This window comes from Chrysochloris asiatica, unplaced genomic scaffold (genome assembly GCF_000296735.1).
Source record: "Chrysochloris asiatica unplaced genomic scaffold, ChrAsi1.0 scaffold00142, whole genome shotgun sequence".
Lineage (NCBI taxonomy): Eukaryota > Metazoa > Chordata > Mammalia > Afrosoricida > Chrysochloridae > Chrysochloris > Chrysochloris asiatica.
In genome coordinates this window covers 1,783,376-1,810,756 of record NW_006408660.1, presented here as the reverse complement: position 1 = coordinate 1,810,756, position 27,381 = coordinate 1,783,376, and the positions used below count along the sequence as shown (strand labels likewise).

At 45.4% G+C, this 27,381-nt stretch overlaps 1 protein-coding gene across 1 annotated transcript in view; it reads right to left on the bottom strand.

Moving 5' to 3' along the window:
- ACACB (acetyl-CoA carboxylase beta) overlaps positions 1 to 27,381 on the bottom strand; it is a 155,466-nt gene that overhangs the window by 70,747 nt on the left and 57,338 nt on the right. Inside the window, exons 9-21 of the mRNA XM_006870435.1 lie at positions 25,652 to 25,861; positions 24,675 to 24,845; positions 22,737 to 22,898; positions 20,871 to 21,034; positions 19,324 to 19,474; positions 19,125 to 19,228; positions 17,225 to 17,306; positions 15,659 to 15,804; positions 13,049 to 13,199; positions 11,805 to 11,939; positions 7,376 to 7,522; positions 5,085 to 5,273; positions 2,992 to 3,092 (exon numbers count right to left, since the gene is read on the bottom strand). Of these exons, the coding sequence (XP_006870497.1) occupies positions 2,992 to 3,092; positions 5,085 to 5,273; positions 7,376 to 7,522; positions 11,805 to 11,939; positions 13,049 to 13,199; positions 15,659 to 15,804; positions 17,225 to 17,306; positions 19,125 to 19,228; positions 19,324 to 19,474; positions 20,871 to 21,034; positions 22,737 to 22,898; positions 24,675 to 24,845; positions 25,652 to 25,861 (1,913 nt within the window). The remainder of the gene's footprint in view (positions 1 to 2,991; positions 3,093 to 5,084; positions 5,274 to 7,375; positions 7,523 to 11,804; positions 11,940 to 13,048; positions 13,200 to 15,658; positions 15,805 to 17,224; positions 17,307 to 19,124; positions 19,229 to 19,323; positions 19,475 to 20,870; positions 21,035 to 22,736; positions 22,899 to 24,674; positions 24,846 to 25,651; positions 25,862 to 27,381) is intronic.

The following is a 27,381-nucleotide window of genomic DNA, read 5'->3' as shown; positions in this document are numbered from 1 at the left end:
CAGGGGTCTCTCTGAAGCTAAGGACAGGTTTAAGAGCTCCTGGGTACTGCAAACATACTTGGCTGCTAACCAAGAGATTAGATGATGGTATCTACCCAGAGGTGCCTCAGAAGAAATGCCTGGTGATCTACCTCTGAAAGAAAAACTCAGTCATTGAAAACCCTATGGACTGCACTTCTGCTCTGGCACACATGGGGTCACCATGAGTTAGAATTGACTGAACAGCAACTAGTAGAAGCAAGGAGTGGTTGTAAGGTCATCTGTCTAAAACAGGAGTGTTCTGGGGAAGGATTTGTCCTTCTAGCTCATGGCTATGAAACTCTGTGGGGAATCACACTAAAATCTCCTGCTTTAATTGCACTCCTATACTGTGTGGGAGTCCTGGTGTGGCACTGTAGGATCCACAATGTGCTGGGAACCACAAGGTCAGCAGTTCAAACCCACCAACTGCTCCTCAGAAATCCAAAACAGGTCACAATATGTCTGAAGCGACTCTAAGGCACGTAACAACAACATACTGGTGTGGCGCTGGAGGATCACAGTGGACTGTGACCCACAAGGGCAGTACTTAACAACTGTCAGTGTGTGTTCCCAGGAGCCGGGGAGCGCCCTGAGAAGAGGGTCTATCTTCTCCAGCCCTTTATTCCCTACACTAGTTCCTACCACACTGACTCACATACGTGTGAGAAGATGAACGTATCTGTACAGGCAGGTGGGCTTTTCTTGCCACATGATAGAAATTCTTTTTATCACCAGAGCAGTTATCCAGCCAACTCCGTCTTCTGAATAAGTACTTGACATAAAATACAAACAATTCATCAACTCTGTTTGGCAAAGGTCCCAAACAATGCAACAGTCATTTCTAGAGGAGTGCTTTGTGAGGTGCTGTACGATAAGCACTGGACTGCAAACCCAGAGTCGCTGTGAGTCAGAACCGACTCAATGGCTTGACTACAAATTAGAGGAATCCCTGGATGGTTCAAAAGAAAATGAAATAAACACACTTGGCTACTAACTGAAAGGTTGGTAGTTCAAGTCCACCCAGAGGCCCCTTGGAAGAAAGGCCTGGCAATTTACTTCAGAAAAATCAGCCATTTAAAAGCTTGTGGTGCTTGTGCCTTGGCTGTATTGGATCAACTGGTTACCATGTATAAAGTCATTTCATCACATTGCCTTAAAGACTAAGTTACCATTCTTGTGAAGCTTACGTCAGCAAGTCACAAAAATGAATCCACCTATTACTCAAAGCAAAGGAGCTCTTGTAGCATAGTGGTCACAAATTGGGCTGCGAACCACAAGGTCAGCAGTTTGAAACTACCAGCTGTTCCACAGGTCAAAGATGAGGCTTTCTGCTCCTGTAAAGATTTACAGCCTTGGAAACCCTGTACAGGGTCGCTATGAGTTGGAATCGACTCCATGGCACATAACCACCACCGTTACTCAAAGCATCTTACCTTGAATAGTGCTTTTATCCTCATTTTACCAACGGGCACACTGACTTTTACAGAAGTGCCTGACCAGGCTTTCTGTGATTCGTAAGAGAAAGTGCATAAACAGGGTCTTTCAACCTCACCACAAGTTCACTTAGTCTGAACCAGCCCTTAAAAGAGACCCCTAGGAGTAAGACAGAATCCCCAATGAATAGTTTTCCTCTTGTCCAGATGGGGTCTGGTGGTGAGGGGGATAGGATCTTATGATTCAATTGTGAGTAACTGTTATCAGGTCTAATGGCAACTGTCACAACTATAAATGTAGAAGACGTGTAACAAAAAGGGGGGAGCAGTTAATTTGCCATTTCAGGAACAGAGGACCCTAGGACCATCAAAAGGGAAGAGCATGAGAGGAGAGAGGGATCCTAACCAGAAGAGTGGCGACAACAGAGATGGTGGCAGAGACCGTAGCACAGAGAGACAGAGCAACAGAGGACTCTAGGCCCAGGGGCTGAGAGAGGCAGTGTGCCTGTGGGCAGGAGGCTGACTTGCAAAATGTGCCCTTCCAACACTTAAATGAATATATATTTTCAATGTGGTATATGCACATTAAAAAAAAAAAGGGTAATAGAGGTAAATACTGTTAGCTGATGCTGACCGAAAGGGATTGTAATCATTGCAATGATTCATTGAATGTAAAACTGATGATCTGTCCTGTAAACCTTCGCTTGATTCACAATAAAAGCTTTAAAATTTTTTAATTAAAAAAAAACAACACAGAAAAGTAGATATGCCAGTGGGTATATGGAGTCCTGGTGTAGTACTATAGGATATAAAAAAAAGTGAGAGACCCCAGGAAGGAAGTCCCTGGGCTACAATCTTCAGCTTCCGTGAACCACTCCTGCCTCTAACATGCTACCAGAGGAACGGGTTGGTTCCTTGGCTACCATTACCAAACATTTTGATCAGGGACATAATAGGAGGGTTATTGATAGACAGGGGTAAAATGTGGAACAGAATTTCAGATTCCCAAAAACCCAGGCAGACTGGCTAGACCCACTGAGGCAGGAGAACTCCCAAGTCTATTGTCTTGGGATAAGTCTTTGAACCTTGAACCAAAACTACTCCCTGAAACCATCTTTAAATAACAACAGAAAAAATGGTTTGGTCTACAAAAATAAAGAATACCATCTTTAAATACTGTGTTTTTAAATAGATCTTTATGAGACTACAGAGACAACAGTAACTTCAAATCGTAGAGAAGGAGTTTGGGGGACAGTGAGTCTAAATTAACGGGGAGAAACAACTAAAGCAAAAACAAAAAACAAAAAACAATGAGACTGTTGACACGGTGTGAAGAAAGTAACAATTGTTCATCAAGTCAAAATGAAACCCTGTACTCATCTAATGCCACCAAACAATGTGTAGAACTTGCTAAGGAAGAGCGCATTGTGATGTGTATATTTTCACCAAAACTTAAATAGAGAGAGACAGAGACACCCCACGGGCACCACACAGGACAATTCCGTCTGCCGGCTGCTCCGCGGAAGCCCGGACTCACCTTTGTACCAGCTGCACGATGCTCTGGGTGTCCATGAAGAAGACCTCCCGGTCAGCCTTGCGCTGCAAAGTGGCTGCATGACAGTCTAGGATGGTGGCTATCTGGACAGGAAAACAGGACTGGCCACTCGCCACACAGAAGTCTCTCGAAGGACCCCCCTCGGTTCCTACAGAGGCCTGTCCAAGGCTCATTGAGAGACCAGAAATTCCGGCCCCACAGCCCTCCGGCCACCCAGAGACACCTTGTGCACCCCAGCTGAGCTCAGAACCACAGCATCACATAAGGACACATGCACATTCAGGTAACACCTGGACACAGGTGGCAATGGCTATAGGTGAAGAAGAGGAGGGAATTGCTGAGCCCGTGAAGATGAGGGTGCTTAGATGGGGGTTTTCAGGTTTTTACAGATAGATTTACTGTACTGGTCAGCTGGTTTTGACAACAAAAACTCTCTTTAAAGATAAAAGCTCTGCATCTATGGCAAATCTCTGAAAGGCCCAATCATGTACTTTCTCAGTTGGGGTGCCCTGGAGTTGGTTTTTAAACTGAGATATAATTCACATACCATAATACACCCCCTTTTAAAATGTACGACAAAGTGTTGTTTAATATATTTGTAAGTGATGCAATCATCGTCACTCGCTAATTCTACGTTTTCATCACCCCAAAATGGAAACCTGGGCCTATTAGCAGTCATTCCCTACCTCTCCCTAACCCCAACACCACTAACCTATGTCCTGTCTCTGCGGACTTGCTAAGGACATGTCACCAGACACTTTGTGGTCTTGTGTGTTCGGCTTCTTTCTAGTGTCTTCAAAGTTCATCCATGCTGCAGCAAGTATCGGTACTCCATTCTTTTGTCTAGCTGAAGAACATTCCATCCTCCAGAGCTGCTGACCTCTGGGAATCACCTGCCCTCGACTGACCTCTAGCTTCTCAAACCACTCATGTGTCAACCAGACAGAGGGTAGGAGGTAAACAAGGGCTATGCTGCCACAAATTACCTTTATAATGTTCAATGGGAAGCAACATAACCACAAAAACGAGCAAGAGGAAGCCAGTGTGGAATTCTTAAAGATACTTTAATCCTATCCTAGAATGGTTGCCATTCTTAAAACAGCCCAAGATGATCACTTCACCAATAACCAGAGGGAAAACAACTAATGCTGGTGGGGGTGTGGAGAGACTGGGACCCTCCTACGCCACTGATGGGACTGCAAAATGGTGCAACCACTGAGGAAAACAGCACGACACGTCCTCAAAAGGCTGAAAATGGTAAACCTTAAACCCCAGCAAACCCTCTACATGGTATATACCCTCAAGAAATCAGAGCTGTGACATGAATAGCTACATGTACACCCATGTTCATTGCAGCTCTATGCACAAAAGCAAAAAAGACAGAGACAGTCCAAATGCCCATCAATGGAAGAATAGAGAAACACACTTTGGTACATACACACAGTCGAATACTATGCAACACTGAAAAATAACAATGAATCTGCAAACTACCTCACAACATGGATGAACCCTAAGGACATTGTGCTGAGTGAAATTAGTTGATCATAAAAGGACAAATATTGTATGAGACCACTATGGTAAAAATTCAAGAAAAGGTTTTTATGCTAAAAGAAACATTCTTTGTTGGTTACCAGGGTTGGGAAGGATGGGGGAATAATTCATTGGCCAGAAGGTAAACACATGTTAACTTGGGCGATAGGAAAGGAAAAAATGAGTAAAAACAAAAACAACAACAACAAAAACGGAGGGAAAAAAAATCAAACCCACAAACCCCATGAGAAAAACTCATGATTTCCCTGATGATTTCAGCCAATCTTTGGGGAAATGCTATTTGCACCCACTGTTTACTCCCATTCTGAATCTGAGTTTTAGGGCACAAAGCCTAAAGGCGGGTAATGTTCACTCAGCACCATTACTTTGGAGGAAATCCTGGGATTCTACGGAGAGACTTGAAAGCCCTGGTGTTTGTCAGTGAGTCTCGGGAAGCCCAGCATGCTCAAAGGCTGGTCTCAAGGCTCCGGGCACTGTGTACCAAGATGGACCTGGGCCCACACCAGCACCTCAGTGGGACATACCTGCTGGCTGGGGAACTGGCACAGAACAGAGGTGATGTTGCTGGCATACTGAGCCATCACCCTGCGCACAGCCTTCTCCACGGAGGAGGGGATACGGCCGGACACGCTGGTCATGATCTCCTGCAGCTCCAGCAGTGGCAGCGACGGGTGTCGGAGGGTCGTCATGAGCTTCTGCACCCACTCTTTCAGCTGCAGCAAGAACCACAGCATCAGACCCCTTTACCATGCAACCCCCAGGCAAGACCCAGGGTAGGTATCCCCAGGCCCTGAGCACAGTGTCTTCACACAACAGGCCCCTTCCCTGTGGAGCAGCCTGGGAGGAGCTAAGCCACACTAGGCACTTCTTAGTGACAGACGGCTTTCTAAGGTCCCATTTGTATGTTCTCATTTGATCCTTGGTACAATCATTATTCCAGTTCTACACTCAGGAAATCAGAAACAGAGAGTTCAGTAAGTTACCCAGACAATAAGAAGCAAAGCCAGGATGCTGACCCAGCTCTTAGAACTCGGCAGACTCTTGAACACCTGCATAGCGCCACTTCCTGGGGTACGACAGTGGCTGAAATGTGGGCTGGCTTTGAGTGAGGGTGATGGTAACAGTGCCAGATCTACAGGATGGTTGTGAGGTTTCAAAGTGAAATGAGGCGAATGGCTGAGGACTCTAGATTCATCAACTAAGAAGAGAAGGACTAAGAACTGGTGGCCAGGAGCAGACTTGCAGAATGTGCTCTTTGGAGATGTAATTTATTATATATGCCTGAGTGGATTTTTTTGTTTGTTTGTTTGTGTGTTTTTTTTTTTAAAAAAAAGCTAAAGTGGATAAAGAGAAATACTTTTAACTGATGGTATATGGAGGGGATTATAATCAATGTAATGAAACAAGTTATATGAATTGTTGAATGTGAAACTGATGATGTGCCCTGTAAACTTTCACTCAATCCACAATAAAAACCTTAAATTAAAAAAAAAAAAGTGAAATGAGGCACCTGGCTGGCAACATCAACACTGCAGTTTTAGGAAAACCGTACTCAGGTTGCACAGCACAACGGTTGGGAACACAGACCCTCAAGCCAGATGGCCTGGGTTCAAGCCCCAGCCATGCTCCTTCAGATGAAGGGAGGCAAGTTTCTGAGTGTCTCTGTGCCTCAGTTTCCTTATCTGAAAAATGGCCACAATAACAGTTTCTGTCTCACAAGTTTTGGTGAGGATTCAAAGGCTTAATAATATAAAATATTAAGTGCTTAATGTAATAACTGGACTTCTGGTGTGGTGCTGTAGGATCAGCACTGGACTGCAAACTACGAGGCTGGCAGTTCAAACCCACCAGCTGCTCCTCAGAAACCCTATATAAGGGTTGCTGTGAGTTGGAATCGAGTTGGCAGCACTTTAACAACAGCAGAGTAGTAACTGGCTGGCACACACGGTAGTCAATCTGGACATTACTGTCATCATCATCACAATGTGCTATCAGGAGGTGCAGTAAGAGAACAATGCTTGACATTAGATCTGCAGGTCTGGGACCTCAGCGTCGCTCCATAGAGCAAAGGAACGGTGGATGAATGGCAAATCAAGCCATGTCTCTAAGCAAAGTCCAGTCCTCCAGTTCTCAGTTAAGAGAGCTGCCTCACACGGACTCCTTTCTCAACTGCCTGCTTGAACACTCTCAGCCTTGAGTTGCACTGGTGATTCACTTAACTGCAATTTTTACATGTGTTTGTAATCAAAGAGATAATTGTACACCGATGTTTACAATCAAGACTGAGGCATGTCATGACAACTGGCCCTTGATTACAACAGCTGTTGTTTCACCCATTTCTTAGCTGGGTAGTGCAAATGGTGAAGTGTGTGCTAACTGAAAGATCTAATCCATCCAGAGGTGCTACAGCAGAAAGGCCTGGTGATCTCCTTCCCCAAAACCCTCAGCAGCACAGTTCTACTCTGCCACACGTGGAGTTATCATGAGTTGGAATCAACTCTACAACAATGGGTTTGTTGGGTTTGTCTGTGTTTTTGTTTACTTGAATGAAAATGAGCTCTGGTAGCGTAGTAGTTATGAGTCAGGCTGCTAACCTCAAGGTCAGCAGTTTGAAACTATCAGCCGTTCCTCAGGAGAAAGATGAGACTTTCTACTCCCATAAAGATTTATTTACAGCCTCAGAAACGCTATGCAGGGTCACTATGAGTTGGAACCAACTCCATGGCATACCACCACCACCGCCACTTGAATAAAGACCTCTGACCTCATGGAGTAAGCCCTTCTAAAGCTTATCCTACAGTGCCACATGACTCACCTTGATGCTGAAAATAGGTTCTGGAAGACAATAGCCACTCATGATGCTGGTCAAGTTTTCCAGCACGTTGTGGAAAACCTGGTGCAGCTTCTCTCCGAGGATGAGCAGAGTGGGCTGGGTGGGGAGCTCCCCTGTGAACGGCTTGGCCTGGTGAGACACGGAAACCAGGGGTCAAGAAGCCCAGGGACCCACAAGAGACAGGCAAGCTAGGTAGGGGGCAAGGCAGATCTACTGCTTACACAACACATGCCGGATGGAAGCTGAGGGGAAGCAGAAAACTGCACTGAAAAGATGAAATTGCTAAATTCACACACTATACAGGGTTTCCACCACATTCCCTTCACCTTGGTGTGGATTAAACTCTATCCTCTTCAAAATAAACTGTGCTGTAAATCCTAAACCCCTCTATCTGTGGATGTGATCCCGTTTGGGACTAGGACTTTGTTATGTTCATGAGACCTTGTCATCGTAGACTGTGTTTTAAGCCAACCACCTCTGCGATATGAAGTAAAGAAATGAGGATTAGCACCACTGTAACAGAAACACCACAAATGGATGGCTTCAACAAACAGGAATTTATTTTCTCACCTAGCTGGGGCCACAACACATGGGCCCTGACAGAATGGAAGAAAACCTCGGAACACGACTCAAGTTCTTAAAAGGTCCAGACTCACTGGACCAGTTGAGGATTCCCTAAGAGAGTCACCCTGAGATATTCTTTAAACTCTGAACTGAAACTATTCCTGAAGTCACCCTGTGAGCAAAATAGTACACTGGTCACAAAGTAAAGAATGCAGCCAGTGAGTACGGTGCCCTATTAAAAACATCCACAGGAGACCAGAAGGCCAGTAATTATTCTTAAACAAAGATAAAGGACACTGGAGCACTGAAACAAAACCACCAGAACCTAATGAAGGAGAATGCTGACACACTGAAAATGGACCTGACGTCACTAAATCATTGTGTAGAAATGATCAAAGGGAAACTGAATTTGCTATGCAAACTTTCACCAAAACCATAATGACCTACTGCCATCAAGTCGATTCCAAATCATTGTTATTGTTGTTTAGTGTCGTTGAGTTGGTTCTGACTCATAAGTGACCCTGTACAGGGTTTCTAAGGAGCACCTGGTGGGTTTGAGCTGCTGACCTTGTGACTCGCAGTACACTGGTGGTCCTACAGTGCCACACCAGGCTATAAATCTTTATGGGAGTAGAAAGTCTTATCTTTCTCAAGAACATTTGGTGGGTTTGAATTGCTGACCTTGCAGTTAGCAGTCCAGTACTTATCCTACAGTGACACCAGGGTTCCTTAAAACATAATGTTTTTTATGTTTTAATTTAAACAATTGTAAAGGTAGACGTTTTGTAACCAAAAGGGGGGAGTAGTTAATCTTACAGTTCAGAAACAGAGGACCCTAGGACCATCAAGAGAGAAGAGTACAAGCTGAATGCGGGACCTTATCCAGAGAAGAAGTGGCACCAGAGATGGAGGCAGAGATGGGGAAATGGAGAGAGAGAGCAGCTGAGGACTCTAGATTCATGGAAAGAGAGGGACTGAGAATTGGCAGCCAGGAGGCAGGCTTGCAGAATGTGCCCTTTGATGGTGTAGATTATTATATGTGCCTGAGTGTTTAAAAAAAAAGAGCTAAAATGAATAGAAATACTGTTAACTGACAGTACATGGAGAGTATTATAACCATTGTAATGAAACAAAGTATATGACTTGTTGAATGTAAAACTGATGATCTGCCCTGTAAACAAACTTTCACTCAATTCACCAAAAAAACTTTAAAAAAACCCAAAAAAACATAATATTATTTTTACAAAAGAAAAGAAAATTGTATGAAGGGGCCCACCTCCATCCAAGCTTGATTCACAAGCACATCATAACAGACACTCTGGTCCACTGTCTTCTGGTCCCGAGGACAGGGTACTGCCCCTTTAAGCACCTGCCTGTCTGTATATTCACCCAACCAATACTGATGGAGCACCTACAATGTGCCAGAGCCTGAGGTCTAGCTTTGATGAAACAGACAGAAAAGGTTAGTGTTTGCAGTCTACCGGAGGCCATGCAGCCAGCAAACAGCCCGAGTGATGGAATCTGTGATGAGCACAGGGGCCGCAGGGCAGGCAAACAGGGAATGTAGATGGAGCTTGTGTGTGCTTGCATACAATTTTAAACGGTGCTCAGAAGGGTCACCTAACTATCCTCAGTGGGATGTTGGAACAGAAAAAGGACATGAAAAACGGACAGGAAAAGGAATAAAGCATGAACTTCAGTTACTGAACAGTGCATCAATATTGGTGCCTTCAAAACTCAAAATTGAAAAAAACAAAAGAAGAAGAAGAAAACAAAGACTGGGTTTACTGACCAAAAAGAGATTGAAGGAACCCCGACTATGGCCCTGGACCATTCTTCAGGAATATAAAGGAATTCACCCTCGTGACCCAATTTTCAGCAAAACAGTAGATAGGTATATAGGGGAGATAACAACACTAGGAAGGTCTGCTCACCATAGATTGGTCAATCATTCAAGATCAAAAGGGCAGCATTTACCTAAGGACACAGTTGAGAAGGGATGGGGAGGAGGGTGGAATGGAAAAAGCGGGATAACTGTTATCACATGGAAGGGATTGCTAACAGTGATGAAACAGTGTGACTTGTTGAATGTAAAACTGGTGACCTTGTCTGTAAACCTTCACTCAGTTCATAATAAAAAGTTAACAATATATATATAGTTTATATATATATGTAATATGATGCTGTTGTTTGCCACTGAGTTGGTTCCAACCCATAGAGACCTGGTATAGGGTTGCCAAGGAGTAACTGGTGAGCTTGAACTACTGATCTTGCGGTTCAAACAACTTTGCACTCCAGTGCAGTAACCCACAGCGCCACACCAAGAGTCCATATATATATAGGGTTGGACAGTGAATAAGGAAGACCATAGAATTGATGCTTTTGAGTTATGGTGTTGGAGGAGAACATTGAAAGTGCCATGGGCTGCCGAAAGAACCAACAGATCTGTGTTGGAAGAAGTGCAGCCAGAATGCTCCTTGGAGGCCAGGATGGCCAAGTTTCGTCTCTTATACTTCAGACATATTGTCAGGAGGGACCAGTCGCTGGAAAAGGATATCATGTTTTGTGAAGTGGAGGGTCAGAGAAAAAGAGGAAGACCCCCAGCAAGATGGATTGGCAAAGTGGCAGCATCAATGGGCTCAAGCATGGAAACAATTGTGAGGTTGGCCCAGGACCGGGCAGTGTTTTGTTCTGTTATGCACAGGGTCGCTATGAGTTGGTACTGACTCGATGGCACCTAACAACAACTACTGTGACAGAGGAGCCCTGTTACAATGCTCAGCTGTACATTGAAAGATTGGTGGCTCAAACCCATCAGCTGTTCCTCCACAGGACAAAGATGTGGCACTTCGGCTCTGTTCTCTGTTACTATGAGTGGGAACTAACTGGGCAGCAATGCATTTGGTAACCATGACAGATGTGTCATTCTAATGTAAGGTGCAAATAATAGTGAAACTGGGTGCTGAGCATATAGAAAATATGTACCATCCTGGCACTTGTTGTTGTTGTTGTTATCAACCTAAAACTGCTCTAAGTTTATTCAACAGCAACAAGGAAAGAGCAGTCGGGGAAGGCCTCACCAGAGAGATGACATCAGAGCAAAACTCAAAGCAGGTCATAGGGCAAAGCCCAGAACACCTGGGAAGACCATTCTAGGCAGAGGGAACAGGTCTCAAAGTGGGAGGGGCCCGGTGGGCTCAATTAAGCAGAGATGACATCATAGAAGCTTCCTAGGCACAGCTCATTTGGGCTTGGGTAGGCTGTCAAATTCTCCCCTTCCACTCTAGAGACCCAGGTTCAATTCCCGGCCAATGCTCCTTGTTTTCAGCCACCACCCCTCTGCCGTGGGGGCCCGTGTGTGGCTGTGATGCTAAACAGACTTCAGTGCAGCTTCCAGACTAAGATAGACTAGGAAGAAAGGCCTGGCAATCTGCTTCTGAAAATCAGCCAGGGAAAACCTTCTGGATCCCAACAGTCTAATCCCTAACCAATCCAGGTATGGCACAGGACCAGGCAGTGTTGCACCTCCTTGTGCGTGAGGTCACCATGAATCAGGAGCCAACTCCATGGCAACTAACAACAACATGGTTATTAAAAGAACCATGGGTAAAAGAGTAAAATACATGGGTAAAATACTACGTGGGTAAAGGAGTCACTTAGAGGGACTCAAGCAAAGGGGAACTGGGCTGCCTTGTGTTTCTGCCTGCAGCCTGGCTGCTGGGTTCCACAGAGTCTGAAGGAGGTAAGTGTTGGCAAGAGAGCAGTTCAGTCTGAAGTCCGCTGCTTGCTGAGACAGCAGACTATGAGTAGACCTGGCCAGCAGAGCAGGGGCCTGGAAACCACATACTGGGTGCACTTTGGAAGGGTCATCGAGCTCCAGCCTGGCCACCACGCAGCCTGCTTCCAGCACGGCCCCTGGACGCTTGATGTACTTCACCCGGCCACTCGCCTGCACAGTCAGAGTCATGATCATCTTCATCACCTGTTGTGAGAGAAAGAGTAAGGCAGTGCCCGCCAGGACTGCGTGTATATCAGCCAGCATCACCCACAACTAAGGACTAGGAACAAGGAGCGTGTGGTTTAAATCAAAGAACCGCTGGGCAGAGTTCAACGGAAAAGAGAGCAGGCACAAGCCTTCCTGGAAGTCTACTATGTGTCAGACACAGGGCTTGTAATTAACTCAATCCGCAAAGCAAGCCTGACCTGGAAACTGGTAATAATCTCCAAAGGAAGGCCTCTACGAAACACAGCGACAAATCATGTTGCATAGGATGACTGATATACACGTTCTTAACAGGTGGGGTGTGAATCAAATGTTTTGTGAAAGACTCCTATTCTAAAAGCACCCCCAAAAGATCCCACATTGTGAAATGAAGAATCTACTACTTGCAGTGCGATCACCGGTGCCTTCTCTGAGCATCTGGAGGTGATGTGTTTTGTTACATGGTGCTGGCTACAGATAGACTACAGTCAGGATCATGTGGGCTGTTATTTAGTGTTCCTAGCTTGGTAGCCAGAAGCAGCCTTACCCTTCTTTAATGCGTGGTCTCTAGCAAAGCTCTTCCCCTTCTCTGAGCCTCTGTTTCGCTAACTATAAAATGGGGAGTCACAACAGTACCATTTCACAGGGTTCTTACAAGCATTCAACAAGAGGAAGAGTCTGACAGGGGGCAGGAGATAAAACACATGTTACTGGTTAGCACTGTTATCCCTACATTGCCATCATCATTACTATTTACCTTGGCAGTAAGAAATGGAGTCCAGGTTTGCAACCTGGCTTCATGTGAGCTCAGGTGCATTCCTTAGCCTGCCTGAACCTGATTTCTTCTTGTGAAAAATGGGAATCATATCTGTGCCCACCTCATAAAGTTGTCAGAAAGTGAGATAATTAAATGCTTAATCCCATGACTGCCACATGGATTATTTCATCACCACCATCATTATTATTAATTAATCCTTACTGTTCCCAGGAAAGTGTGCATTTTAGTGTTTTCCCTTTGAATGTTGTGCAGAAGCTATGCTACTGGGAAGAGGGTTTGAGGGTGGCCACAGGTCCCACAGAGAGAGCCCTGAGGGCCATTCTGCGGTCACCTCCATCTCTGCATAGCTGCTCCCTGCCTCCACATGGTCCCCATCCTCCACTGTGTACTGTATCAGCTTCCCAGCCGAAGGTGATCTCAGGACTGTAGGGTCGTTCTCCTTCTCAAACACACACGTCTTGTTGCCGATGGTGACACGGTAACTGGGAGAGAGGAAGAGCAGGGGCAGGAGCAAGAGGGAAGCCAATTAGTCCAAGAAGCCAGATACATGCTTTCCACAGTGTTCTCTGTTGCCTGAAGGCAGCCATGAGTGTTACTATCAAATGCCACATTATCAAGTGGGGACATCTGAGAGTTGTCACAAGAACTCCCTGAGTTAATAAGCAATGATAGCAAGATGACACGGCACAAGGACAACACGCAAAAACCAGTGGCTTTCATAGACAGCAGCAATATACAACTGGAACTTGAAGTTAAAAGCATTGTTGTTGTTGTTGAGTGCCGTCAAGTCAGTTCTGACTCATAGCGATCCCATATAGGATTTTCAAGGAGCGGCTGGTGGGTTTGAACTACCAACCTTGCAGTTAGCAGTGCAGTGTTTATCCAACTGACCCATACCATGAGTCCGTTACATTGGGACGAAATATATATATATGCAACCCTCTGCCAGCTCATGGTAACCCTATAGGATAGAGTAGATTGTTCCATAGTGTTACTGCAGCTGTAAATCTTTAATGGAAACAGATAGTCTCATCTTTCTCCATGGAGTGGCTGGTGGGTTACAGCGGCCAACCATTCCATTAGCTGCTCAACACTAAACCCACTGTGCCACCAGGGTTCCATAAATAAAACTCTAACAAAATATGTACCGGGTCTATATGAGGAAAACTATAAAATTCTGTTCAAAGAAATCAAAGATCTAAATCAATGGGAAGTCCCTGCTCATGGCTAGGAAGACTACCATCAAGATATTCTACCCATTGAATCTGTGGATTCAATATAATCTCAATCAAAACCCAAGCAAGTTATCTTGTGGCTATCAGGAAGTCGATACTAAAGTTTACAAGGAAAGGAGACAGACCCAGAAGAGCCAACATGATCCTGAACAGAACTGTATGAGGACTGGCACTACACAACTTCAAGACTTAACCAGCACTGGTCTCTCTTGACCCCTCATTCAATGTGTGTATAAACTGAGGGTGTGGTAGAGATCAACAGACAAACACTCCAAAGGGCCCTTATTATTCTTAAGTGCCATCAAGTCGGTTCTGACTCATAGCGACCCTGTGTAGGGTTCCAAGGAGCTGGTGGGTTTGAACTGCTAATTTTGTGGCTCGCAGTCCAATGCTGATCCTACAGCGCCACACCAGGAATCCTATAACCTATAAAATACATCATTTCGGATATAATACAGCAAGACATGCAGAAATATTTATCACAACTTCATTTATGGTAACAATAAAAATTAGAATCAAACTAACTATCCAACAACCTTGTAATGGAATAAACTAGACGTGTATCATCCAATAGGTAACTCCTAACTATATGTTGCTACAGTGATGAAGACAGTGTTGTTATTGTTGGTAAGTGTTTGGAGTCGGTTCCAAGCTTTTATTTTTTAAATCTTTGTGGGAGCAGAAAGCCTCATCTTTCTCCCGCAGAGCAGCTGGCAGGCTTACATTGGTAAATACATCAATGGAACATAGTAGACAGCCCAGAAATATACCCACATGAATAGAATCCATGATCTTTGACAGTTAGCTCAGAAATCTTGAGAGTACATTGGGTGAGCCAAAGATGTTACACTTTTCTGACAGAAAGCTAGTCCCTTTGGTTGACATATCCCAACAGGCCCTGGCAGGAAGAAGGTAGTCCATAAATATTATTCAATAAGTATTTACTAACTGAGTATCTTCACCTATGACCGCACCAGGGAGAACATGACTCATGGATGGGACATATAGTCATCTTGAATATCTACAGTCAATAATATTCACAGGTTAAAAGAAGAGTCAAATTTACCTTCTTCCAAAGCATCACGTCTGGGAAGGAATGAAGTCTCACTTTCTAACAGGATTCTCCTGACTGGGGTCTGTGCTGCCTGGCCCAGGAGGCCCATCATGGCTACCTCCCTTCCATGTGCCATGTGAGAAGGCCGGGCCTGACACACTGGGACTGGAGGGTCTTTGTGGCCCATCTTGGGATGCCCCCTGCTACGTGCCGTACTTCACCCATTGGGTGTGGGGCAACATTGTTTGTTTCATATGTCAGCCTTCCTCACCCAGCTCTATGCTCACTGGGCAGTGAGTGCTCCCTGGGCAGTGAGTGCTCCCTGGGGAGTGAGCATGGAGCTATCCCAATACCTAGAGCAATGCCTGGTACGCAGCTCAGTAATCAGACAGATGCATTCAGCAAGCCTGTCCTGAGAGAGCGTGGTCCCATTAAACAGTGGAGTTGGCAGCCATGCCCTACTGAGCTCTAACTTCCTCTTGGGAGCATCCCATAGATGTCCATCATAGAATGGACCATCTCCCCAGGTGCCCCCAGAATTGACCAGAGAACGTGTCTAATTTAAACCCTGGGGTCTGCACACACTGTATTCTCAGTCTCTGGGAGGGGCGGACTTTGGGCCAGCCACGCGGGACCAGCACCCACATGTTACCTGTCAACCTCTTCTTTCATGTAGGTGGTGTAGCTGTTCCCATTGTAAGACAGCAGCAGCCCACCATCGTTCAGCCGATGGGCGTCGATCTCGATGTGACAGCCATTCATGATGAGCACAAACATGGTCAGCGACTGGCGGGCCACCTGTGGGGGACAGGCTCTATGCTACCTCTGGATGCAGGGGGCCTACTGGCCCCTCTGGAGGAAAGGGCTGGCTGCCCACAGTGGGAGTGCTGGGTGGATGTCTCTATCCCTCCTGCCCCTGCCTTCTGGCTACACTTGCCCAGGTGAGGCTGATGACAGCAGCCAGGCCAGCCAACAGTAGCTGGTTGCATGCCCTTGGGGGCTGGTGTTCCCTTCTGCTTCCTGTCTCCGCACTAGCCTGCCTGGAGCGGGGGACCCTGTGTGTGGCAGGGTGGGGCATTGCATGAAATAGCCATGGACACTCCACCAGGGCTCTGGAAGTGGGCCAGGCCTGGCTGCCCAGGGTCCTACAGAGATTTGGGAGGGAAGTGAGATGTGTACATGGTCATGGCTGGGCCTCGGCTTTGCATCTCAATCTAACTGAAACACAGGCCCCACTTGGTCCTCTATTTGGTGCATGTGCTGAACTGAGATCAGAAGACAAACACTCAAAAGGGCCTTGCCACCGCTGTGTGCTGTCCAGTCAATTCTGCCTCATAGCAACCCTGCAGGACAGAGAAGAACCCAGATACGGGCTTTCCACTGTCTTCTTTACAGAAGGAGACCACCAATTCTTTCTCCCATGGATGGCTAGATTTAAACCACTAAGCACTCCTCTAAAGGGCCCTAACGCATAGCCTTGGAGTCAATTTCAACTCTTAGCAACCTTATAGGACAGAGTAGAACTGGAGCGGCTGAGGGTCTCAAACCATCAACCTTTCAGTTAATAGCTGTGTGCTTAACCCCTGAGCCACCAGTGCTCCTTCTAAAGGACCTTTGTGATTGCTTGTCATTAAGTGCCGTTGAGTGGGTTCTGACTCACAGTGACCCTGAATAGGGTTTCCGAGTGGCTGGCTGAGTTTGAACTGCCAACCTTACGGTTCAAACCGACCTTCAAGTCCAGTGTATTAGCCCACAGCGCCACACCAGGACTCCCTAAAGGCCCTTACAACCTATAAAATACATATTTGGGGCATAAAACAACAAGAACTTTAGGAATGTTTATCTAGAAATTACTTATGACAACAATACAAATTAGAATTAAACTAACAACTCTGAGTAAGTTCTGGGGTACCAATGGTGAACCAGGGCAGAGACCCCAAGCCCATAAGGATTCTTGTCCCAGAGACAGAAAATAAAACGAGCTGCCCAGTTCATGGAAACGGGTCCAGAGGGCTACGCCAGCTCAGCAAAGCACTGCCATGATCTTTCATGCCTTTAGCATCCTGACACCCAAAGTATTTAGGTTTCGAGGTCACAGGGATAGATGGGAAGCCCTGGGGAACATTGACACTCAAAGCCAAGCATACCGGGAAGAAATAAAGCTAAGAACTCAAAGCCCCGAAGTTGGAGACTCCAGAAAAACACAAGGGACCCTTACCTTGAGAATATATTTAATGCCTCCGTAAATTAACTCCACATCCACAATGTTCAGCAGAGAAGCTGCTGGGAGAACCTGGCCCCTGAAAGAGAAGGGAGACCTTGGCCTTCATCTTGATATCAGGCGGGGCGGGAGGGGGTGGGGTGGGAGCATCACCCAGCTCTCTGTCTTTCCTAAGCACCAATGTTGACTGTGTACTAAAGAAGCTTTGTTGTTGTGTTGTGAAGTGCTGTCGAGTCAGTTCCGACCCATAGCGTCCCTGTAAAGGGTTTCCAAGGAGCAGCTGGTGAGCTTGAACCACCAACCTTGCAGTTCAAATGGCTTTAGATGATGAAGAGGCACGGAATGAAACTGAAACCAACAGGCATTGTCAAGGACGTGGAGAAGCACTCATCCATTTCTGGTGGGATTGTAAAATGGTACAACAGCTGTGGAAAAGTCTGGTGGTTCCTCAAAAACTTAAATATAGAACTATCATATGGTTCCACCAAGTCCACTCCTAGGTATATCCCCTAAAAGGACAGAAAGCAGGGACACAAACATACACCACTGTTCAGTGCAGCACTATTCACAAAAGGTGGAGACAGGTGTATTCAGATGAATGCATAAATAACATGTGATACATGCACATAATGGACTATTACTCAGCAATAAGAGAAGTCAAGTTCTGCCACACCCCACAGCATGGGTGCACTGAAAACACTATGCTGACTGAAATAAGTCACTCACAAAAGGACATAGATTATATGATGATCCTTGCTGTTGTTGTTAAGTGCCGTGGAGTCTCTACGGTTTCCATTGTTTTAAATCTCTGCAGGAGCAGAAAGCCTCATCTTTCTCCCGAGGAACAGCTGATGGGCTTAAACCGCTAACCTTGTGGTTTGAGCCACCATGCTGCCTATATGATCCTACTTTTATGAACTATCTAGAAAAGGCAAAGAGTACAGAGACCAAATTTTTTTAGTGTTTCCAGGGGTGGGCAGAGGGAAGGGAGAAGGAAGATATAATGCTTACAGGACACTAAGCTTTTTGTTAAGGGTGAGGGGAAATTGGGGGAACAGTTAAGGGTGATAACTAAACAATATGAGGAACATCATTCATGTGACTGAATTGTACATGTGAAGATTGTTGAAATGGCAAATGTTTTGGTAGATTGTATATATTTTACCACACACACACACACAAAAAAAAAAACCCTACCAAAACAAGGAAGGAAATAGCAACTGCTAGAAAAAAAGTAAAATTTGGAAAAGCCTTTTCAGAAAGGCAAATCCGTCACAGTTTCTTCTCAGGAAGGTTCCATCTATGAAAATTCGATGAAAGAAACCAGGTGGAGACTGAATGGAGCTAAAAACATCAATCCTTCTATTTTTTTACTTTTACTGCCTATCCCAGGGGACTGTGGCCTCCAGGAGACGTTTGTGAATATCTGGGGAGACATATTCGAGTGTCATGACATGTGGAGGAGAAAGTGTGACAGGGCAGAAGCCAGGGATGCTGCTCAGCATCTGACCATGCAGACAACAGCTCCCACAACCAAGAATGTCTCCACCCCATATTCAATAGTGAGGCTGAGAAACCCGGCCTACCCGTTAACCCCTGAGCCTACTTCACTTTATCAAAACCACCTCTTACAATGGTGAACTCCTGAGTCTCAGATCTATAAGTCAACAAGAAACAGCAGGCGCCTGTGCTGTGGGCTGCTTCTTGGCTTTGAGATTCCACCTCTACCCCCACATCTTTCACCTACATTTCCTCACCCTTCCACCAGCCTCTTCCAAGGAATTCCACAGAGGCTTCACTAACTGCCTGGTGGTCACTCTGCAGTTGTATAAAGTACGTCCTGTCATTGGTGCAGCTGACACCCATGATAAGGGGAGGAATCACCTACGTGACTTACCTTTCCAGCGAGTGTAAGAAATCAGTCATGCAGGTTCTGAACATGGCATCTGCCACATTCAAGGCTCCGCACACCACCCCAAGCATGATGTCCGGCTTCTCTGCCTGGGAAAAGACTGGTTTCAGCACCCATGGCAACCACATCCCCAGGGGTAACCAGGAGCCCTCGCAGGCCGGCGGAGAGGCATACAGCCTCTTACCTGTACTTTCTGGGCGATGAGGTGGTCCAACCACCCAGTGTCAATGTCGTTGTTCTGGAAGTTCTCCGTCTCCAGCAAGTTAATGAGATACTCTACAGTGGTCCTGAAGTCTCCCCGGATGGATAGTTCCTTCAACGCCACCACCATGTTCCTTGAAGGGGAAGCACATTTTCCCAAATTAATGAACATGTCAAGAGAACCCCAGCGATTGTTTTCCCAATTAATGTACAAGTCAACAGAGCCCCAGGGATTGTTTTTAGGATGACTTGGTGCTTAGAGTCAGAAGAATACAGCAGTTTAGAGAGGAAACTGAGGCAGGCACCCGTGTGACAATCTCTGCTCTTTGATTTACTGGCTGGGTCCTCTTAGGCAAGGGACTTAACCACTCTGGGTCTCAGTCTCTTTATCTGGAAAATGGGACCATCACTCCAACTTCAAAGGGATGTTTAAGGATTCAAATCAGTCATTTCAGGTAATGGATATGGCAAATGATCAATAAATGTTAGTGGCTATGAACATGATTAATTACCACATGATTAATAATTATTGTGAACCAACAGTAATCAGAAAAGTGGGCTTTGTCACTGAATTCTGTTGAGTTGCTAGTGGTAATTCCTAGCATGGGACAAGCCACAGCTCACGGAACTACGGTGGGCTGGGCTGGCTGACCCACTCCCCACCACCTTTTAGTAAAGCCTCACTGGATTGTAAGGCTTTTAAAATGAAATGCCCACAATGTCTTTGGGGGTTTTCCCTCTGAAGAGCAATTGTCTACCCACCCAAGAACGTTTCCTTAGAAAGGGAACTGTTTCTTACATTGTTGAGCCCTATCAAGAAGGGAAGATGTGGGTGTTTCAGAAGTTGGGGTGCCCTTATGGGTTTCTCAGCTCTACAGAAAGAATGGCAAATGTGGGCTCATCTGAGCTCAGACTTGAAGGAGATCCCAAGTTTACTCAAGTGACAGGGGCTGCTGTGGCAGGTCTCAGTGTGCAGAGGGCTTTCCAGCCAACGCCGTCAGAGCAAACATAGGCATGACATAGAGCCCAGTTAAATGTTATTGAGTACTTCCAACTTACAGAGACCCTGCATAGGGTTCCCAAGGAAAGACCTGTCAGTTGATCTGCCCACCTTGCAGTTAGCAGTCCAGTGCTTATCCTACAGCACCACACCAGGTGTCAACACACAACCTTAGCAAGAACTATTTATGAGGTTTATACTGAAAGCTGTCCCTGTTTTCAAAGTGAGAGTCCTCAACAGCTCTTAAACTTTTGGTAGCAAACTTCAGTAAACTTGGGATTGCCTTCAAGTTATACTTCTCATAAGCCAAGGTCAGTGACCTTAGGTGGGATCACTTCAAACTTTGTGACACTAAAATTAAATTGAAAAAAAAAAAAAAAAAGGCAGACTTAATTCTTGGAATTCCAGCCCAGGGTTTTCAGTGAGGGTCTGTTTTGTGATTCTCCTGCTTTGATCTCCTATGGTACTACCCTATCTGGAGCCAAAGGCTATTTGTTCAAAAGAAGGAAGGAAGGACAGGAGCTACTGACGAGATGGCCTCTTCCCGGTTCTCCCCCCAGGAGAAGCAGTGTCCAAACTGGGAGTCTGCGAACTCATGTAATCCACCAGCAGCCGCCACGCTGAAGTAACCCCACACATTCTTGTTGCTGCGGAAATTCAGTTCCTGGACCGTCCCGGAGCTCGGCTTAAAACCCTAGAGCCAAGATAGGAGAAGCAAAATGGAAGAAATCAGGACTCCAAATAATGTTATTGTTATTAAGCTGCTATGGGGTCAGCCTCCACCCATGTCAATCCCTTGCACGACTAAAGGAAAAGTCCCAGCAATCGGCTGCAGACAGGACCGGTGTGAGGCACGGTTCTCAAGGACTGATTTTCACAACTAGATTGCCTGGTTTTTCTTCTGCCTTAGTCTACAAGCTCCGCTGAAATCTATTCAGCGTCCTTGCAGCACACAAGTCCCTCCTGATAGACAAGAGCTGACTGTGCATTAGGTACACTGGCCAGGAAGAAAACCTGTGCCTCCCACGTGGAAGATGAGAATTCTATCCCCGAGATTCACCAACGCTCCCACACTCCAGAAAGTCTCATCAACACTGAGCCCTAGGAGGTGGGGGAGAACTTTTGGAGATAGACCACCATGATGGCTGGCTGCACATGGTGGGTGTAATTAATATCATGAATGGTATAGTTCCAAATGGCTGATTTTTAACTATCTAAATCTTGTCACAATCTTATTTATTAATTAACTCCCAAGAAATCCAAGAGCCCTTACTCACAAGCAGAAGCTAAGGATTCAAAAAAAGAAAAACCAGCAAGCAAGGCCCTGCACTCCATGTTGTAGGTGACCAAGAACACGTCCATGTTCCCTGAGAGGGTTGTGGTGTGTGTAGTGGGCACATTTGGTCAGGTCCATCACTGTACGTAATTCTCACCTTAAGGAATAATAAGCTATTTGAATAGAGATCAAAGCTTATTAGTGGTATCAAGAGTGGGAGAGAGAGGAAAGGGGGAGTCATCGCTCAACAACCAATGAACCCTGATGGCGCTGTAGGATAAGCACTAGACTGGTAACCTCAAGGTTGGCAGTTCAAGCCTACCAGCCGCTCAGCAGGAGAAAGATGAGGCTATCTGCTCCCACAAAGATTTACAGTCTTGAAAATTTACAGCCTATATAGGGTTACAATGAATCAGAATCAACTTGAAGGCAGTGGGCTTGGTGTTGGATTTTGGGAACTCTGTTAATGGTGGTGAGCCAACTTAATGAAATTACTGGGGGGTGGGATAAGATGGGGAGGGACAGTGGTGATGTTTGCAACAACATGTTGAGTGTCATCAATGTCACCGGATTGTACATATAAAAATGTTGAAGTAGCCCAAGTTTTGTTATATATATATTTTACCACAATGTAAATGACGAAAACACCAAATCTATTTGGGTATAGGGGGAGTAGGTGTAGACCTAATACAGGAAGTTAACAATTGTTGGGGCTGGGAGAAGTCCGAGGGGTTAATTTTATACTTTGACATTTTACATGTTAGACACAATGAAAAGCTGAAAAGAAAGTGAAGAGAGGTAAGTAAGAGTGATGAAAAAACTGAAAACAAGAGTCTAACACTTGGGCTTCCCAGTCACAGCTCCAGCAGGTTCCAGGTGGGAGGCACCAGGCACGCTGCTGTAGTCTCGTCAGCTGGGAAACAGGAACTGCAATGCCCAGCAATAGCGATGCCATAGTAACCACCCATGACACCCGGGGAGGATTGGTAGTACTACACGTTCGATACACCGTGAGTGGTGTATCGCTTCCTACATCACTGTTTCCTCATCTGTAAACGGAAGAGTCGGCCTCACGCTGGCAGATCTGAGACGGAGGAATCACAGGAGCCCCATAACTTACCTCATCTGGGTTTTCGCTGGTGATTCTAGCAGCAATGACATGGCCTCGGGCCAGAGGAGGGTTGAGCGGGGTCTCAAAAGAAATGGGTGTCACCCCCCATGGCGACTCTCCATATAAAAGCCGGATATCCTTCAGTCGGTACAAAGGCACACCCATGGCAATCTAAAACCAAGAAATACATCCACACACTGTCAGGACCTCCAGAACCCAGCCCCGAATGCCCAAACGCAGTGATATATGCAAAGGAAGAAGCACTCAATGTACTGTTTTAGGCATGCTGACACCTATGTATATACAGTAATGTGCTAGACTGTGGCTAGAGAGGCAATGAGAGAAAAAGCCAGAAGGTACGACTCTGCCCACACAGCTCCAAGTATAAAGGAGCAAACAGGCAACATGCATCAAACACCACCACGTCACAAGGAAACATATATGTTCAATAAAAGCAGTGAGTGCCAAGAAACGTGAGATGGAAGAACGGTGTCTAGCTGGAGAGTTAAAGAAAGTTGTATGAAGGGCACAAAGAAAGCTGGGCTTATAGAAAGAGCAATAACAGACGTAACCAAATGAGACACAAACTTGCGCAATAAAAAAAAAGAACATTCTGTGCCTCCTGTGTCCTCCAAAACAATCAACGTGAATCCTATCAGGAAGAAACTATTAAGCAAATTCAAATCCAGGGGCTTTCTGCCCAAAATTGAAATGCCAATGTCAAGAATAAAAAAATAAAAAGACTAGGGTCCCTTCAAGATTGAAGAGATATGAAAATGAAGGATATGTGTGATCCTTCATTGTATCTTGGTTTTCCAAAAAAAGAAAACTACAAAGGGACATTATTAAGACAACAGGGAAGCTTTTAACGTGGATGGTATACTCAGTAACTATGCGGTGTCATGGGCTATGTACTGGGTTGTTCACCCCAAGGTCAGTCGTTTTGAATCCACCAGCCACTCCTTCGGAGAGAGGGCTTTCTGCTCCCGGAAAAGATTTATAGCCTCAGAATCCCTATGTCAGGTCGCTATGAGTTAGAATTGGCTGGATGACCAAGGGTTTGGTTTGGGGTTTGGTGGTATCGATGCTTTATTGCCAGAGGGTAGTAATTACGCTGTGATAATGAAGCAGAAGGGGAGTGCAAGTGGGTGACTCTGTAGGATTAGCACTGGACTTCAAACGACAATGTTGGTGGTTCGAGCCCAGGAGAAAGATGAGGTTTTCTGCTCTACAAGGATATAGACAGTTTTGGATACCCTATACAGAGTCTTTATGAGTCGAAACCAACTCAACAGCACTTCACAACAACAATGCAGTAGAGTGTCCCTTTTCTTAGGAAGAATTTATAGAGACAAAACATCATGAATGTTCAACAGAACCATCTCTCAAAATGCTGAGATGAAAAGTACATCAACAGACATGTAGTATGTCTATCATATTAAAATCCCACATAGGAGGAATCAGCAGGAAAATGTCTCAAGTCAACTCCAACTCATGGAGATCCACGTGTGTCAAAGTAGGGCTGCACACCACAGGGTTTTCAGAAGTAGATGGATACCTAGGTCTTTCTTCCAAGGTACCACTGTATGGTTCAAAATTCCAACCTCCTGGTCAGTAACAAAGAGCCATCCCAGGGACTCCAGGGGACAACAATGAAAAAAAGTTGAGAAACACAGCTCAAGTTCCATGAATAGCTTCCAGGGAAGGTCAAGGAATACCCTGAAATTAGATACATTTTTTTCCCCAAGAAAGTCCACAGCTTTTACCATTTTCTCAAAAGGGTCTATGGCCAGACAAAGGTGAGAAACCACTTGATAGAAGTTTCTCCGCTTATTGGCTGTCAGAGCAACTTAAACAAAAGAGTCCTTCCCAGAGTCAGCCAGTCAAGGGGTGATCAGCACCCAGAGACCCAGCCTCCCACCCTGGGTTCAAAGCCTGTTTCCTCACCTGTAGCTGGGCGGCCGGCAAGTTGACATCGGCAATCATTTCTGTGCAAGGATGTTCTACCTGCAAGCGGGGATTCAGCTCCAAGAAGTGGAAGCTGCCATCCTGGCTGTAGAGGTACTCCACCGTCCCTGCACTCACGTAGCCCACAGTCTTGGCCAAGCGGACGGCACACTACAAAGAAAATATAGGGGCAGAAGGTCTTGCAAGAGTTTTCCAACAGCATTCTTGGGTAAGTTTCAACGATGACTTTTAAGGACGGAATGGTCCCCAGAAAATATATGTTCACGTTCTAACCCCTGTACCATTTTTACAGACGGAATGGGTCCCCAGAAAATACATGTTGACATTCTAACCCCTGTACCTGTTTGGAAAATAGAGGTTTTGCTTTTGTTATATTAATGTGGTCGGGGGGGGGGGCGCGGAGTCATGAACTAAATCATTTCTGAACAATGTCATAATAGACAGAGTGTGAAGAAGAATCTAGAATCTACAATATCACTGAATTGAACACGTAAAAAATGCTGCATTGAAGTATGTTTTGCTGGGTAGATCCTCAACCACCACAACAAAACAAAGATCCACCTACAAGTGGTCAAGGACACCAATGAACACCCAGGGATAATGACAGGTAGAGCCGGTGTCCTGGTATGAACTTCCGCCTCCACATCTTTGAGACAGTAAACTGTCTGTTCTTTAAAACCATCCACTTGTGCCACTTCTGTTACAGCAGCAGGAGGAAACAAACACGATGTCTTCTCAGTCATGTCACCACACGCATCCTACACACCTACTCTGTGTAAAGAAGTTTGAGTCCCCCTAGATCAGCGATTCCAAAAAGCCATGGGATGCTGAGACCATCAATCACTAAGGCGGATGAGCCTCATCCGGGGACACAAGGCTTCTCATAGAAAGTTCATCCTGATGCAGCCCCAAATCGTTCTACCCTGTATTTGCCCCCCAAGCCCAGAAAAGCCCACCTGCTCCATGAACTCAAACACAGCCGGCATGGCAATGGTGGCCGGGGCCTCCTCAATGATTTTCTGGTGCCGTCGCTGGATGGAGCAGTCTCGGCCAAACAGAGACACAGCGTCTCCGTACTGGTCGGCCAGAATCTGGACCTCCAGGTGGCGGGCGTTCTGGGCCAGCTTCATGAGAAAGACAGGGGAGCCTGGGATCTCGCTCTGCACCTGGGGGAGAAGCAGGAGTTCAGTGTTCTTTGGGAAACCAGTGCAAGAAGTTTCCTGGAGACATGAGGGCCACTGGGGAACTCCACAGTAAATCTGCTCCTCCCTCATCTTTGGTTTTCTCTCTCTTGAAGACTTTCCATTCTTATTTCTTTAGAAACACTGCGACCATATATAAAGTAGAGAGGGAAGTTTCCCCACAATCCCATCTGCTAAAGATAGATGTGTCATAAAGAGTTTGGGATGCAACCAAAAATAAAGGAAAATTCCTCTTTTCTGTACTATTTATTTATCCTACATTATTAGAAACAGAGTCAGTAGCACTTGATAGTTAAACATTCATGATGTCCTCCATTTTTTATATAGATCAGTGATCTGTAATGTAAAATGCAATATCTGAGGCAAACTGAGAATAAAAACAACAATAAACGAATTTTTCTCCTAAGTTACATATGAAAGCAACCAGGACAACAGCTTCCGCTTCTTAGAGCTGACTTCCCATTTGCAGGTAAAACATCCCTGCACTGAAGTTCCATTCTTAATACTGAGGTTCCATCCTTTCTACTTTTTGGTCTGAAATGCCTTTCTATTATGAAGTGATGCATTGGTCATGGTATTACTTAGGAAAACAAAGTTACTCTCTAAAAAAGAAAAGTTGAGTGCACACACAGCTGTGTTTCTTCTGTAGATAGAGTAATTAACACATAGAACATTTCTTTAAACAAAATTGGGACCAGCACCTGCTGTTCAGTGGCGGTGGTATTCAGTGCCGTCAAGTTGGTTCCACCTCATAGTGACCCCGTATAGGATTTCTGAGGAGCAGCTAGTGGGTTCGAAGTACCGACCTACAGTTAGCAGTCCAGTGCTTATAAAGAAGTGCCACACCAGAACTCCTAGCTCTGTTTATCACCAATCTCACACATCCTCTCATGTAGCTGTTTACACTGAAACCTACAGACTGACTTCCTTCATCTTTTTAATGGCAGAAATACATATAATCTAGAGATTGTTAAAACAACCCATGTTCACATGGAATCATTTCTAAGACAAACTGTTTAGTAAAAAAAATAATAGCAAGTTCAGTGAAATATAGAATGATCCCACATGTGCTACAAATAATAAAATAAAATGGTTTGATCGTCTTTATCCAAGTTCATATTGCCCAAATGCTAGCAGGGACAACATCAGAGAAGAAAAGGGAATTGGGAGATGATGCAAAGGAACTTTTTTTATGGTTAACATCAGACTGGAATGTTTTGAGTTTTTACATTGAGAATATTTTCATATTGCACTCAAGTAATTAAAAACAAAAGCTTTAAAGAACAAACAAGATGGCGGATCGGGTGGAAGTGCAGTAAAGGAGCTCCAACAACAACAACACAGAACACCTGACCAAGCAGGCTCAGGGGCTGGTTCCAGAACTCTGAACCACATATAAAGGAATATTTAGAAGGTTGGAAGGCTCACAGCTGGGGGAATTTGTGGCAGAAGCAAGAAATCTATTGCTTTCTAGTCCGACACTC